Genomic DNA, 15,148 nt, shown 5'->3' on the forward strand with positions numbered 1-15,148 from the left:
CAATATCAACTTTTTCCTATCTACCATCAGTTCTGAAGAACAGGCAATGACGTAAAAAGTTAACTCTGTTTTCTCGTCACAGATGCAGACAGACATGCTGAGTTTTTCCAGCAATTTCTGTTTTGTGACTGCAGAAATGATGCTTTAATCTTCAAAATTCCTCAGATTCTTAAAATTTGAGCAGATTGGGAAACCACAAATTGAAAATCTCTATTCAAGAAAGGAAGGAAGCAGAAAACAATCGACAAGTTACTCTAACATCTGTGTCAGATTATTCCATATAGTTGTATAGTCTATGAATAGCTTAATCAGTTCACAATTGTTGTATGTAGATGATTTGGGTTTGGGATGGTCACATTCAAGGTTGCACAAGAAAGTCATGTATAACAGAACATCAGCTTAAAGCAGTCTTCTTATCAGCAGTTTGGCAAAGTCTGATTATTTCTAATATATGGGAATCAGAAATCCTAATATGATGGCAGTAGAATCTGTTATTACTATGTGAATTTTAACTTCCATTTAATTTTTATATTTGAAATCCTTCATGGACTAAAATAGTTTCTAAAAATGAAGAAACGTGGACCTAAAATGGCTAGTAGTCACCTCTTCACAGATTAAGCATGCTTCACAAGATCCATGCTGAATAAAATTAAACCCAGATGTAATTTCATCTAGGTTGAAATTACAGTTTTTATCTGAAGATATTGATAACCAGGCAACTGAGTCAGCATCAAGAAATTTGTGTTTCGTGTTTAATTCTGTGCATGGCAATTTTCACAGGTGATGAGGGACTCACCTATCAGCTGGTAAGCTTAGATATGTGATGGCAAATCAATATACACTGAATTACATTTTATCTGTGGCTTTTGAGCAGCAGAGTAGAGATTTTCTCTTTGGCTGTCTCGCACTTCTGGGCTCTTGCTCTCTCTTCTGCTATAGATTTAATATTTTATGATGCCTTAAATCCTCTAATGATTACTAAACTGCATGGCTCGATTTCTCCCTTTTTCTGTACTAGTTGCACTCCATTTTAAATGTTTTACTTGTATGTGATGTCACCTTTTCCTTTTTTTTTGAGAAAGTGGGTAAAAAAATTCCTCTTCCTATCAATCAAGAAAACCTTGGTAATTGACTCCATTTTCTGGTGAACTGTTTTAATTGAAGTGTGATACGTGCAAGTTAAAAATTCGTTAAAAATATCTGTGGCAAACAAGTGGCTTAAAAAGAGAGGATCTGATTTTCCCCTTCTCACCTGATCATCATATTGAGTTCAACATTTTAAATTAATTTAATGTTGATTGGGGGAGAAAGGACCAATATTAGTGTCAGAGTGAAAGAAAGAAAAGCTATGTTGAACAGCCCGGCAATGAATGCATAGCTAGAACGCATAATGAAGCTGATGTTGTCATTGGAGGCATTTCGGAAATTTAAATGAAATGCAGATTCTCATTCAGCAGTTTCATGAAACTTACTAACAGTGAAGCCCTCTCCCAATTAACTTTTGAAAGTTCTTACCTAATACTATTAAAATTAGCCTTACTCCCGTATAGAAAATTCACTTTTAGATTAGGATCATCCTTTTCCATAAATATTTTAAACGTAACAGAATTATGATTACTGGCCCCAAATGCTGCCCATTGAGACCTTAGTCACTTCCTCTGCCATGTTTTCCAAGAGAAGGTAAAGTTTTGCTTCTTCCCTAGTAGGTACATCAATGTTGTGGTTCTGTTCGCCGAGCTGGGAATTTGTCTTGCAAACGTTTCGTCCCCTGTCTAGGTGACATCCTCAGTGCTTGGGAGCCTCCTGTGAAGCGCTTCTGTGGTGTTTCCTCCGGCATTTATAGTGGCCTGTCTCTGCTGCTTCCGGTTTTCAGTTCCAGCTGTCCGCTGTAGTGGCCGGTATATTGGGTCCTGGTCGATGTGTTTGTTGATAGAGTCAGTGGATGATTGCGATGCCTCTAGGAATTCCCTGGCTGTTCTCTGTTTGGCTTGTCCTATAATGGTAGTGTTGTCCCAGTCGAATTCATGTTGCTTGTCGTCTGCGCGTGTGGCTACTAGAGATAGCTGGTCGTGTAGTTCGTGGCTAGTTGGCGTTCATGACAACCGGAAGCGGCAGAGACAGGCCACTATAAATGCCGGAGGAAACACCACAGAAGCGCTTCACAGGAGGCTCCCAAGCACTGAGGATGTCACCTAGACAGGGGACGAAACGTTTGCAAGACAAATTCCCAGCTCGGCGAACAGAACCACAACAACGAGCACCCGAGCTACAAATGTTCTCCAAAACTTAGGTACATCAATATACTGAATAAGAAAATATTGTTGGACGTAGCAAGTTTCTTTCCATCTAAGCCCTAAATGCTGTGGCAATCCCACAGTTGTACTCTGACCATGAATTGAATTTAATTTAATTAATCTAAGAAGTGTGACTGCCTCTAGAAAGTGTCCAGGATCTCTCTCCCCCTCCCTGATGTGTCCCAATGTCTTCAGCTCAGCCTCCAGCTCATCACCTCTGGGCAAAAGTTTCACTGGCAAACAACAGTTGCTGCAGATATGATACTGGATTGCACTGAGGTTCACATTCGGCAACAATATTTCATTAGTTTTTTAGCCATCTCTATTCTGCTGATAATGTCTCCTGATTTAAGCCAGAACAAAAATAAAATTTAGTGGAAAAACTCAGCATACAGAGCAGCATCTGCAAAGAGAAAGCAGTATGAAACATGAACTCTGCTTTCTCTCCACAGATCCTGCCATAACAGCTGAATTTTTCCAGCAGTTTGTTTTTGTTTCTGATTTCCAGCATGTCTTTGGTTTTTTTTTTGTTTCCTGATATAAACCAGTTGACCAATTGAAAGACATGGAAGAAATACCCACCAATGTCATGTCACTCTTTAGCTCTGACAGGAAGAAACAAGTTCAAGGAGGCTCTCTGCCACCAGTTTTTATCTCCCATTGTGGCTGCACTTTGCATGTAGGTCTGCTGTTCTCTTATTGAAGCTGTCAACCTTTTCTCTCTTGTTTATAAAGCTGCAGACTCTGCTCTGTTTCCTGCTATTTATGAAGCTGCTGTTTCTGCTCCTGTGCTCTTTATGAAGTTACTATTCCCAGGCTGTCCTGGACTGTCAGAAGCTCTCTGTCTGCTTCACATTGGTGTTGACTTGGTATGTGCATTTCCCGTTTTGCTTCACAGTGATTGGACTGATGTACAATCTTCAGAGAACACCTCTGGGACACCTGCACCAACCAACCCAACCTTTGGTGGAACACTTTAACTCCCCCTCCCACTCCGCCAAGGACATGCAGGTCCTTGGCCTCCTCCATCGCCAGACCATGGCAATCGAGGAAGAGCGCCTCACCTTCCTCCTAGAAACCCTCCAACCACAAAGGATGAATGCAGATTTCTCCAGCTTCCTCATTTCCTCCCCCCCCCACCCCACCTTTATCTCAGTCCCAACCCTCGGACTCAGCACCGCCTTCTTGACCTGCAATCTTCTTCCCGACCTCTCCGCCCCGACCCCCTCTCTGGCCTATCACCCTCACCTTAGCCTCCTTCCACCTATCGCATTCCCAAAGTCCCTCCTCCCTACCTTTTATCTTAGCCTGCTTGGCACTCCTTCCTTATTCCTGAAGAAGGGCTTATGCCCGAAACGTTGATTTTCCTGCTCCTTGGATGCTGCCTGACCTGCTGTGCTTTTCCAGCAACACACTTTTCAGCTCTGATGTACAATCTTTCCAATCATATTCACAGTGATACTAATTTGCTGTACATTTCTTCCAGTGTGCTTCACTGCAATTTTCAATGTTGCACGTGACTCCCTAGTCTCCCGGTTAAAAATCACCCCAGATTATAGTCCAGTACATTTATTTGAAAGCACTAGCTTTCGAAGCGCTGCTTCTTCATCAGGTGGTTGTGGAATATAAGACTATAAGACACAGAATTTATAGCAACAGCTTTCAGTGTGATGTAACTGAAATTACATATTGGAAAAGAACTGGATTGTTTAAGTCTCTCGACTTTTAGAATGAGCATGCTGGTTTCGGTTCTTTCATATGTAAAGTGCAAAACGTTTTTAAAAAGTTATATTCTCAAGTGAACTTTAACAATTGGTGTCATGTCGGCCCAGAAAATGCCGTGAAGGTGTGAGACAGCCTGTGCAAAAATGGTCAGACTGACTCTAATCTTAAAAAAACGGATTCACAGAATCTCACATGGATTCATGCAGTTTTTGAACAAAGTAAAATGTCATTCTGCAAATACAAATTCACTCCTACAAGCGCGCACACACTCCTACAGACCCATACACTCATGTAGACCCTCTCGCATATGCTCACACATACCCTCCTACACTCTCTCCCTCTCACAGACTTATACCCCTTGACACGCACACGCAACACGCACATGCAACATGCGTGCAGTCTCAAGGACACTCATAACCACCTCTTTCCCCCCCACCCCCACATGCACACACATCCATATAAGTTTGCGGGGTGAATTTATAATTGCAGAATGATATTTTACTTTGGTCAAAAACTGCATGAATCCATGTAAGATTCTGTAACTCCATTTGTTAGATTAGAATCAGTCTGACCATTGTCTGTGCCACAATGGTCAATGTGTGCATGTGGGTGTGTGTGTAGTGTGGGGGGGGGGGGGGGGGAAAGAGGAGAGAGTGGTAGTGGGGGGGGGGGGGGGGGGGGGGAGCTGGTTATGGTGGTTATGTGTGTGTGTCTGTGCACCTGTAGGAGTGAATTTTTACTTGCAGAATGACATTTTACTTTGGTCAAAAACTGCATGAATCCATGTGAGATTCTGTAAACCTGTTTTTTTTAAGATTGGCATCAGTCTGACCATTGGAGCACAGACAGTCTCACACAGGGTAGCCCACACCTTCAATGCATTTTCTGGGAAATTGTTAAAGTTCACTTGAGAATGTAACTTCTTTAAAAAAAAAAGTTTTGCAATTTACATATGAAAGAACTGAAACCAGCATGGTCATTCTAAAAGATGAGAGACTTAACAACAATCCAGGTCTTTTTCAATAAATAATTTCAGAGACATCGCACTGTAAGCTTTTGCTATAAATTCTGTGTCTTACGATCTTATACTCCATAGCCACCTGATGAAGGAGCAGCGCTCTGAAAGCTAGTGCTTCCAAATCAACCTGTTGGACTATAACCTGACGTTTTGTGATTTTTAACTTTGTACACCCCAGTCCAACACTGGCATCTCCAAATCATAGTTTCCCAGTGATTCTGACTGGCTGTATAATCCTTCAAACCTTCAAATACTAATACTTAGAAATGTATTTTGGATTTCCTTTATTGTTAGTTATAATTTTTTTTTCATGATCTTTCTTTTGCTGCTTCTATTTGCTTTATCACTTCTTTTCTGAACTGTTTTTAAAAATTCATTCATGGGACATAGGCATCACAGATTGTTTCGGTTTTAGTTATCGGGGGGTGGGGGGGGGTTGACCTCTGCTTGATAACAATATCACATGGACTGAATCAAATTGGCAAAAGACTGGTTTTTGTATTGCTTGGGACCACTGGAGGAGGCTGAGATGGATCGTCCACTTGGCCCTTCTGCTGCCTGAAGATTGCTGCAAATGCTTTTGCGTTATGTGTTGCTCTGATGTGTTGTGCTCATTCATCATTGAGGATGGGGATATTGTGGAGCCACCACCTGTGTTGTCTACCTCTCCATCACTATTCGCATTTGGATGTGGCAGCACTGCAGAGCTTACCTCTGTGTTACTTGCCGCTTATGCCATTTGGTATGCAAGTAGTCCTATTTAGTCACTTCACCAGGTTGACACCTTACCTTAGGTATGCCTGGTACAGCTTCCCACTGGGGAGTATTAATCCATCTGTCAAGAGAGGACAATACATGGTAACCAGTAGAAGATCTCCTTGCCCATATTTCACCAGAAGCAATAAGACTTCAGAGTCTGGGGCCAGTGACTCCAAGGGCAATTCCTTCCCGACTGTGCGTCACTGTGATGCCAACTCTGCTAGGCTGTCCTGCCAATGGGACAGGACGTATACAGGGATGATGATGATGGTGGTGTTTGTAAGGTATGCTTTTGTTAGTATGATTACGTACTTGTGCATGAAACACAGAAAACTAGCCAACAGGTACAGCATGTAATTGTAAAGGCCCTTTATTTCAAGGAGGCTGTAGTGTAAAAGTTAGGATGTCTTAACTGCAACTGTGCAAGGTGCTGGTGAGACTTCATCTGGTGTACTGAGAGCAGATTTGGTCTCCTTATTTAAGAATAGAAATTATTTCATTGGAGGCAGTTCATGGAAGATTCACTAGGATGATCCTGGTATGAAGGGATCATCTTATGAGCAAACGTTAAGCAGATTCGGATTGTACTTATTGGAGTTTAGAAGAATGAGAGGTGAACTCATGGAAACATTTGGGATTCTTAAGGGACTTAACAGAATAATTGCTGAGAGAATGTTTCCCTTGATGGGAGAGTCTAGAATCAAAGGGCTTAGGCCCAAAATACAGTAAATACATTAAGACTTGAGATGAGGAATTTCTTCTCTCTGATGGTTGAGAGTCTTTGCAATTCCTTGCCACACAGGGCTGGGGACAGAGTCAATGTATATATTGAGAACTAAGATAGATTGATTATTGATCAGTAGGGGAATCGAGGGTTAGGATGTCAGGAGTATTGTTGGACCAGCCAGTATCCTGTTCAATGGCAGAGCAGGCTTGAAGGTCTGAGCAGCCTGCTCTTGTACCTATTTCTAATAGTTAACACCACTCTGATGTCCTTGCAGATTTCTTCTATATCTTTCCCACTGGTTGGTGGTGTATAGATTACATTGAAAAATGTAATTGCATTATTCTTATTCCTTAATTCCAACCAAATTGTTTTTGTTCTTGAAACATCTGAAGCATCCTCTTCCTCCAGTACAGCAATATTCTCCTCAATGAAAATTTGCACCTCTTCTATTTTTTTTTTCCTGCCATATGTTTTCTGGACACATTTTAGCCAGGATTACTCAACACTGAGACCTGTGCTCACAACCACCTGAAGGAGCAGCACTCCAAAAGCTATTGTTTCTAGATAAACCTGTTGGACTATAACCTGGTGTTGTGTGATTATTAACTTTGTGCTTCCTTAAATTGGGTCTCAGTTATCACCACAAAGATCAATTCCCCTAAGGCAATCTGTGACTGTAGCTCTGCACTCTCACTGCACGTATGTGAATGCAATTAACCCCTGATTTAGAATTCATTACTCTTCCTTACTTCAACTCCAAGTAGTGAATGAATTTAAATGAATGAGACTTTTTTGTCTGAATCTTATCAGACTCGTTATTGACTTTTTTTTCCAAGACTGAAGAATACACATTTTTAATACCTGTCCTTGTAACACGGTTTCTGATCCTGTGGATTATCCTCCTAGGATTTCCTTGCTCTCAAGGCTTGAATTTTCAAATTGGTGCAAAACGTTTTGGAGATGGATTATGCTACTTGACTCAGGAGATCTGGATATTATGAAAATAAAGTGAGTGACTGAGAATGCAGTTAGGGATTGCAGGTGTCTTTCTTTCATGCAGTATTCTGCTATATGGTATTATCAAAAGATGGAAAATATTCTGCTTTAACTTTTTTGACTAGGTCATTTTCTTGTAACAATTCTTTGTCCCACACCACTCAAGCATACCAAAATTGCTTCCCTTTATGTCTCTTATATCCTGTGTGTAATATGTACACCAAGCAAAACATTGACACTGATAATACTGTTGGATTTAGAAGTGCTAACTGACTATTTGAAAAAATTCATTTCACCTAGGAGAAAGCTTCACTGAATTTTTTTTTTGCAAGTTACTTCTGAACTGCTGGAAATCTTTACAATTGCTTACACAACCTTCTAGAAATGTTAAGAAGTCAGGAATGCTTAAAGAATCATTATATACAAGTTATTACATTAAACCAAATGCAATACAGATTGCAATTTGTTCTGCAAATAATGCTCAAAAACTTATTAAGAAATAACAAGCATTAAAGCCAGATCAGGTCTAATATTATTTCTGTTTCATCTTAGGGTTACCAATCTGTCTATTTCAAATATGCCCAAATAGTTTGTAGTTTGTTATTTTTAAAATCAACAATTTACTATTGATCTAAATGGACTTCTGAACATTTATGAATTGTGAAATTTGAGACCTCTTAAGGATTTGACAATCTGATTTCTCCTTAATCTTCTGTGCATTTGGGAGAACTACCTACCATGCCTCTCCAAGTAAATCCCTGATGTCATTCCAGCGAGGCTGTTGAAAAGGACTGTTGACATCCTTCCTAATAATCTTGTCCAGAATCAGCCATCATTTTACGACTGGAATCTAACCAATATTTTTGTAGATTTAGTGTAGCTTCCTTGTTTTTGTACTTACAATTTGCAAAACAAGTGATCCTGCATTTTTTTTAAAAGAAGCATTATGTACTTAAAAGATAAGTGACTAATCCCTGGTTTCTTTGTTACTGAACACTCAAAATTTTCTCTTCTATTGTTTCTCTTAATTTTTTTTTCGATGTAAATTAATCACTTGACAATTTTCTGTATTAAATTTAATCAGTCTACTTCATTTGTCTATATTATTATTAGATTTGTTCCCACTCTATTTACTGCATTTTCGATTTTCATCTCATCTGGGAACTAAAATTATGCCCACAATATCTAACTCCAGGCTATAAATGTAAACCAGAAAGGGCAGTTGTCCAAAGACTGATATTTGGAGGGTATTACCAGAAGAACAATATTTTACCACACCTATCCCTTAGTGAATTTCAAATCCCTGCTGTCAGTGCCGTTATAAGCTCATAGAGTAAATTGATGAATACTGCATTCATTGGAAACCTATTTTTCAGTTTGCACATTCTCCCCATGTCTGCGTGGGTCTCTACCGGGTGCTCCAGTTTCCTCCCTCAGTCCAAAGATGTGCAGGTCAGGTGAATTGGCCATGCTAAATTGTCCATAGTGTTAGGTGGATTAGTCAGAGGTAAATGTAGGGGAATGGGTGGGTTGCTCTTTGGAGGGTCGGTATGGACTTGGGCCGAAGGGCCTGTTTCCACACTGTAGGGAATCTAATCTAAACTGCATTACAACAGCCAATGACAATATGTGGTGTTTTCTGTGAAGGTTTTATATTGAGCATTTGTAATTAGGTCATTTGTTTGGAACTATGCTTTATAAATCTGTCTGAGGCAACGGATAGGCCAGTAGGGCAATGGCCTGCCAATTATTGCCTGGAGTAAAATTCTTAAGATCTACTTTATTTTGTTTCATATCCCAGCAAAATGTTACTAAAATCATTTGAAAATGATGAGTCATCCTCTTACAAAATTGGTGTGTGCCTCTTACTTTTGGCCTGTAGGTTAACAAGCAATTTGTCTCTAGCTAGCAGACCTGGAGCCATGAAAGATCAAAAACAGCATGTTTTCCTGTAGGCCTTGTCAGTATTGACATTTTTCATTTTCCTTTTTGTTACTTTAAGCATGGATAACTTTTGCTGACATTCAGACCGTATCATAGAGATATATAGCATGGAAACAGACTCTTCGATCCAACTCGTCCATGCCAACCAGATAGCCGAAACTAATCTAGTTCCATTTGCCTGAACTTGACCCATGTCCCTTTAAACCCTTCCTATTCATATACCCATCTCGATGCCTTTTTAAATGTTGTAATTGCACCAGCCCCAATCATTTCCTTTGGTAGTTCATTCCATAAACGCACCACCCTCTGTGTGAGAAGTTGCCCTTTAGGTCCCTTTTAATTGTTCCCCTCTAACCCTAAACTTATGCCATATTGTTTTGGACTGCCACACCCCAGGGAAAAGACCTTGTCTATTTACCGTATCCATGCACCTCATGACTTTATAACCTCTATAAGGTCACTTCTCAGCCTCTGATGCTCCTGCGAAAACAGCCCTAGTCTATTCAGCCTCTCCCTATAGCTCAAATTCTCCGACCCTGGCAACAACCTTGTAAATCTTTTCTGAGCCCTTTCAAGTTTCACAACATCTATCCAATAGGAGGGAGACCAGAATTGCACATAGTATACTAACAGTGGCCTAACCAATGTCATGTACAACCGCAATAGGATTTCCCAGTTCAATTTTCTGATTTATAACTGAAAGCATACAAACACCAGCTTCACTATCCCGACTACCTGTGACTCCACTTTCAAGGAACTATGAACCTGCACTCCAAGGTCTCTTTGTTTAGCAACACTCTCCAGGACCTAACCATAAAGTGTACAATGCCTAGTCTGATTTGCCTTTCCAAAGTTCAGCACCTCACATTTATCTAAGTTAAACTCCATCTACCACTCTTCTGCCCATAGGCCCATCTGATCACGATCCTGTTGTACTCTGAGGTAATCTTCTTTGCTGTCCACTACATCTCCAATTTTGGTGTCATCTGCAAACTTACTAACTATACCTCTTTTATGTTCACATCCAGATCATTTATAGAAATGACAAAAATCCGTGTTCCCAGCACCGATCCTTGTGGCGCACATTGATCACAGGCTTCCAGACAATCCTCCACCACCATCTGCTACCTTCTAGCTAGTTCTGTATCCAAATGGCTAGTTCTCCCTTTATTCCATGAGATCAAATGATGCTCACCATTCTGTCATGAGGCACCTTGTTGAACGCCTTAATGAAGTCTATATAGAATCACTTCAACTGCTCTGCCCTCATCTATCCTCATTGTTACTTCTTCAAGAAACTCAATCAAGTTAGTGAGATATGATTTCCCATGCACAAAGCTATGTTAACTATCTCTAAACAGTCCTTGCCTTTCCAAATACATGTAAATCCTGTCCCTCAAGATTCCCTCCAAGAACTTGCCCACCACCAATGTCCGGCTCACCAGTTTATAGTTCCCTGGCTTTTCCTTGCCACCTTTCTTAAATAGTAGCATCACGTTAGCCAACCTCCAGTCTTCTGACATCTCGCCTGTGACTATCGATGATACAAATATCTCGGCAAGGGGCCACAGAGTTTTAGAGTACACCTGATTGGTTCCTGGGGATTTATCCAGCTCTGTGCATTTTAAGACATCCAGCACCACCACCTCTCTGTTATGGGCATTTTTCAAGATGTCACCATCTATTTCTCCACATTCTATATCTTCCATTCCTTCTCCACAGTACACACTGATGCAAAATACTTGTTTAGTATCTCCCCCATTTTCTGCGGCTCCACACACACCGGCAGTGTTGCTGATCTTTGAGTGGTCCTATTCTCTAGTTACTCTTCTCATCTTAACGCATTTATAGAATCCCTTTGGATTCTGCTTAATCCTATTTGCCAAAGCTATCTCATGTCACCTTTTGCCCTCCTGATTTCCCTCTTAAGTATACTTCTACTATCTTTTGTACTATCTAAGGATTCACTCGATGCCTGCTGTCTATAACTGACATATGCTGCCTTTTGTTTTCTTAACCAAAACTTCAATTTCTCCAGTCATCCAGCATTCCCTACACCTACCAGCCTTGCCTTTCACCCTAACGGGAAAATACTGTCTCTGGATTCTCGTGACTTCATTTTTTGAAGGCTTCACATTTTTCAGCATGTGAACATCTGCCTCCAATCAACTTTTGAAATGTTTTGCCTAATACCATCAAAACTGGCCTTCCTCCAATTTAGAATTTCAACTTTTAGACGCTGTCTATCCATTTCCAACACTATTTCAAAACTAATAAAATTATGGTCACTGGCCCCAAAGTGTTCCTCCATTGGCACCTCAGTCACATGTCCTGCCATATTTCCCAAGGGTAGGTCAAGTTTTGCACCTTCTCTAGTAGGTACATCCATATACTGAATATACACCTTAATAAATTCCTCTCTATCTAAACCCTTAACACTATGGCAGTCCCAGCCTATGTTTGGAAAGGTAAAATCCCCTACTGTAACTAACCTATTATTCTTACAGATAACTGAAATCTTACAAATTTGTTTCTCAATTTACTGCTTACTATTGGGGGATCTATATTACAATCCCAGTAAGGTGATAATCTCTTTCTTATTTCAGTTTCACCCAAATAACTTCCCTAGACATATTTCCAGGAATATCCTCCCTAAAAACAGCCATAATGCTATCCCTTATCAAAAACTTCACTCCCTCTCCTTCCTTGACCCTCTTTCTATCCTTCTGAGAGCATTTGTATCCTGGAACATTAAGCTACCAGTCCTGTCCATCCCTGAGTCACATTTCTGTAATTGCTATGATATCCCAGTCACATGTTCCTAACCATGTCCTGAGCTCATCTGCCTTTCCTCTTCGGCCTCTTGCATTGAAATAAATGCAGTTTAATTCACCGTGTTCTCTCCTTTGCTCCTGCCTGCTCTGATGGTTTGACCTGCTCCTTTTCCCAACTGTACCAGTCTCAGACTGATCTCTTTCCTCTCTCCCTGGGTCACCTCACCTTACTAGTTTACATCCTGCAGCTCTAGCAAATCATCCTGCCAGTATAGTAGTCCCCTTCCAATTCAGGTGCATTCCATCCTTCTTATACAGGTCATTTCTACCCCTGAAGAGATTCCAATGATCCAAAAATGGAAACCCTTCTCTCCTACACCAGGAGCTATGCATTTATCTGTTCTACCCTCCTATTCCTACCCTCAGCTCGTAACACTGGGAGCAATTCTGATATTACTACTCTTGAGGACCTCCTTTTTAAATTCCTGTCTTAGTTCCTATATTCTCCCTTCAGAATCTCATCCTTTTTCCCTTCTGTGTTATTAGTTCCAATGTATACAACAATCTCCTGCTGGTCCCACTCCCCTTTGAGAAGCTATCCTTAATCCTGGCACCAGGGAGGCAACATACCATTCTGATTTTTCATCTGTGCTTCTAACTAGAAAGTCCCCTGTCACAATCTATCACTTTGAATGTGACATACCCCTTGTTACATTAGAGACAGCATCGGTACCAGAAACCTGGCTGTTTGTGCTTCATCCCCTGAGAGTCCATCTCCCCTACATTTTCCAAAATGGCATACTTGTTTGTGATGAAGTTAGCCACAGGAGACTGCTGCACTACCTGCCTCCCTCTCCTTTGTTTCCTGGAGTTAACACATCTACCTGACAGTATCTGTGGCTTTTCTCCCGCCCTATGTCACACACCCCAGATCCTGTAAATTTCTTATTGGTTCTGACTGCTGCTCCAACTGATCGATGCGATCTGATAGGATTCGCAACCAAAGACACTTCCTGCAGACATACATCAATAACATGGAAACTCTCTCTAATCTCCCACATCCAACAGGAAGAGCACATAACTCTATTAAAGGCCATCTTTACTCCTCCACTATCTACAGACCCAGAAAATAGCACTGTCTTATTGCTTTAAAAAAACACTGCTCCAGGCTAACATCGTGTTTGTATTTTTAAACTTAATCAAGAGACAGGTCTCAATAAAACACACAATCAAAAAAGAATCCACTCTACTCAGTATTGCAGATTTACAGCAAGGTTACACTTAAAAACTATGCACATTTCTACTCCTGTGCTGTGAGCTCTCGCACATAGGTTCCTCCAAGGTCAGCTGTGAATTCCGCTGTTCATTTCTCCTAGACACACTCCGATGTCTGGAGATATTTGAACTCAAACAGCAAAGACGGTGACTGTGCAGATTCATTGCTGTGTCAGACAGCAGCCTGGGTTTCTTTCACTGTTTTAATCTTTCTTCCCCCAAAGTTTTAAAAAATGCAACAGCATGTAAAACAGTAATTACTGTTCCTGGAATTTGAGGAAATCACATCCAAAACCTAAAATACCTCAAAGGAGCAGCTCTTAAAGCTGTAATTTTTCCCATTATTTTAAACTATTCCAAATTTAAGGGCATTTTGGGCTAATTCAGGAAATGTATGTATTCACCGATCTGAAAGTAAAGGAGTAGGAATTATTTGTTTGCAGTACTACCTTTTGATGAATATTGGAATTGCTGTCAGCATATTTAGCTCCTCATTGGTTAATCTTGAGTCTGAACTCAATTATCATAGAGTCCTATGTCATTGGAATTTAAGTTGCTGCCCCAAAATGTACTGTTATGTGCCCTATTAGAAACCAGTTTTAATTTCTTTTATTTATATTTTTAACAGCTGTCCATTCCTAGCAGTTACCATCACACCTGTGATACCAGCGATTGCAGGAGTTTTGTTCTTTTTTGTGATGGGGACGTTGCTCCGTACAAGCTTCAGTGATCCAGGAGTTCTACCTCGCGCTACGCAAGATGAAGCAGCTGACCTGGAAAGACAGATAGGTAACAGTGAAGGACTGTCTTTCTGTTTCTGTCCACCTTTTACTATTCTAATAATCACTTGACACTACGGAACTTGAGTATTACTGAAAAAGAGCTGAAAATGCGTTGCTGGAAAAGCGCAGGTCAGGCAGCTTCCAAGGAACAGGAGAATCGACATTTCGGGCATAAGCCCTTCTTCAGGAATGCCCGAAACGTTGATTCTCCTGTTCCTTGGATGCTGCCTGATCTGCGCTTTTCCAGCAACGCATTTTTCAGCTCTGATCTCCAGCATCTGCAGTTCTCACTTTCTCCTCCTATTACTGAAAAAGAGACCTATTGTTGAAGCTTTTCAGCTTGATTTGATCAGGGCAGGTGCAAGAATGTCCTATTTCAAAGAGAACAATAGTTTATACTGCATGAGAAAAAAATGCTGATTGGTTAGTAAAGGGACACTAGTCAAGATGCTGCACTCAAAGGGTCTGGGAATAGTTTAAGAAAATGCTGTTAAAGTAGAAGATCGACCATGGTCTAATTGAATGGTAAAATGAGCTTAATGGACTGAATGAACTACCGTTCTATTTCCTCTGTTCCTATGAGCAGTTGACCTCATGCTTTTATTTAATTCAAAAAAGACAGTGACAGGATTTGTGCTTTCTCCGCAAAGGACAGTTCTTTACATATGAATATATGTACCTTCTAGCAAATGTAAGTGAGCCATATTATGAGCCCAACTGATCTTAAATTGCTGGTTATTCACAAACCTAATTGTTTAAAAGTGCTGTCAAATTGTGGAATTGTAACTAACATTAGATGTTACAAGTTTTGCAAGCACAGGCTGATTAAATAGTTTGCCGATTGTCAACAATTG

At 40.5% G+C, this 15,148-nt stretch overlaps 1 protein-coding gene across 2 annotated transcripts in view; it reads left to right on the forward strand.

Moving 5' to 3' along the window:
- Positions 1-15,148, forward strand: part of zdhhc14 (zDHHC palmitoyltransferase 14) — a 193,398-nt gene that overhangs the window by 65,239 nt on the left and 113,011 nt on the right. For both annotated transcript variants that reach the window (XM_043696153.2, XM_043696154.2), the window contains exon 2: positions 14,141-14,301. In XM_043696153.2, coding sequence (XP_043552088.1) covers positions 14,141-14,301 — 161 coding nt within the window. The remainder of the gene's footprint in view (positions 1-14,140; positions 14,302-15,148) is intronic.

This window comes from Chiloscyllium plagiosum, unplaced genomic scaffold, assembly GCF_037043375.1.
Source record: "Chiloscyllium plagiosum isolate Xiang-an unplaced genomic scaffold, Cpla_swu_hap1 HiC_scaffold_10, whole genome shotgun sequence".
NCBI classification, from domain to species: Eukaryota; Metazoa; Chordata; class Chondrichthyes; order Orectolobiformes; family Hemiscylliidae; genus Chiloscyllium; species Chiloscyllium plagiosum.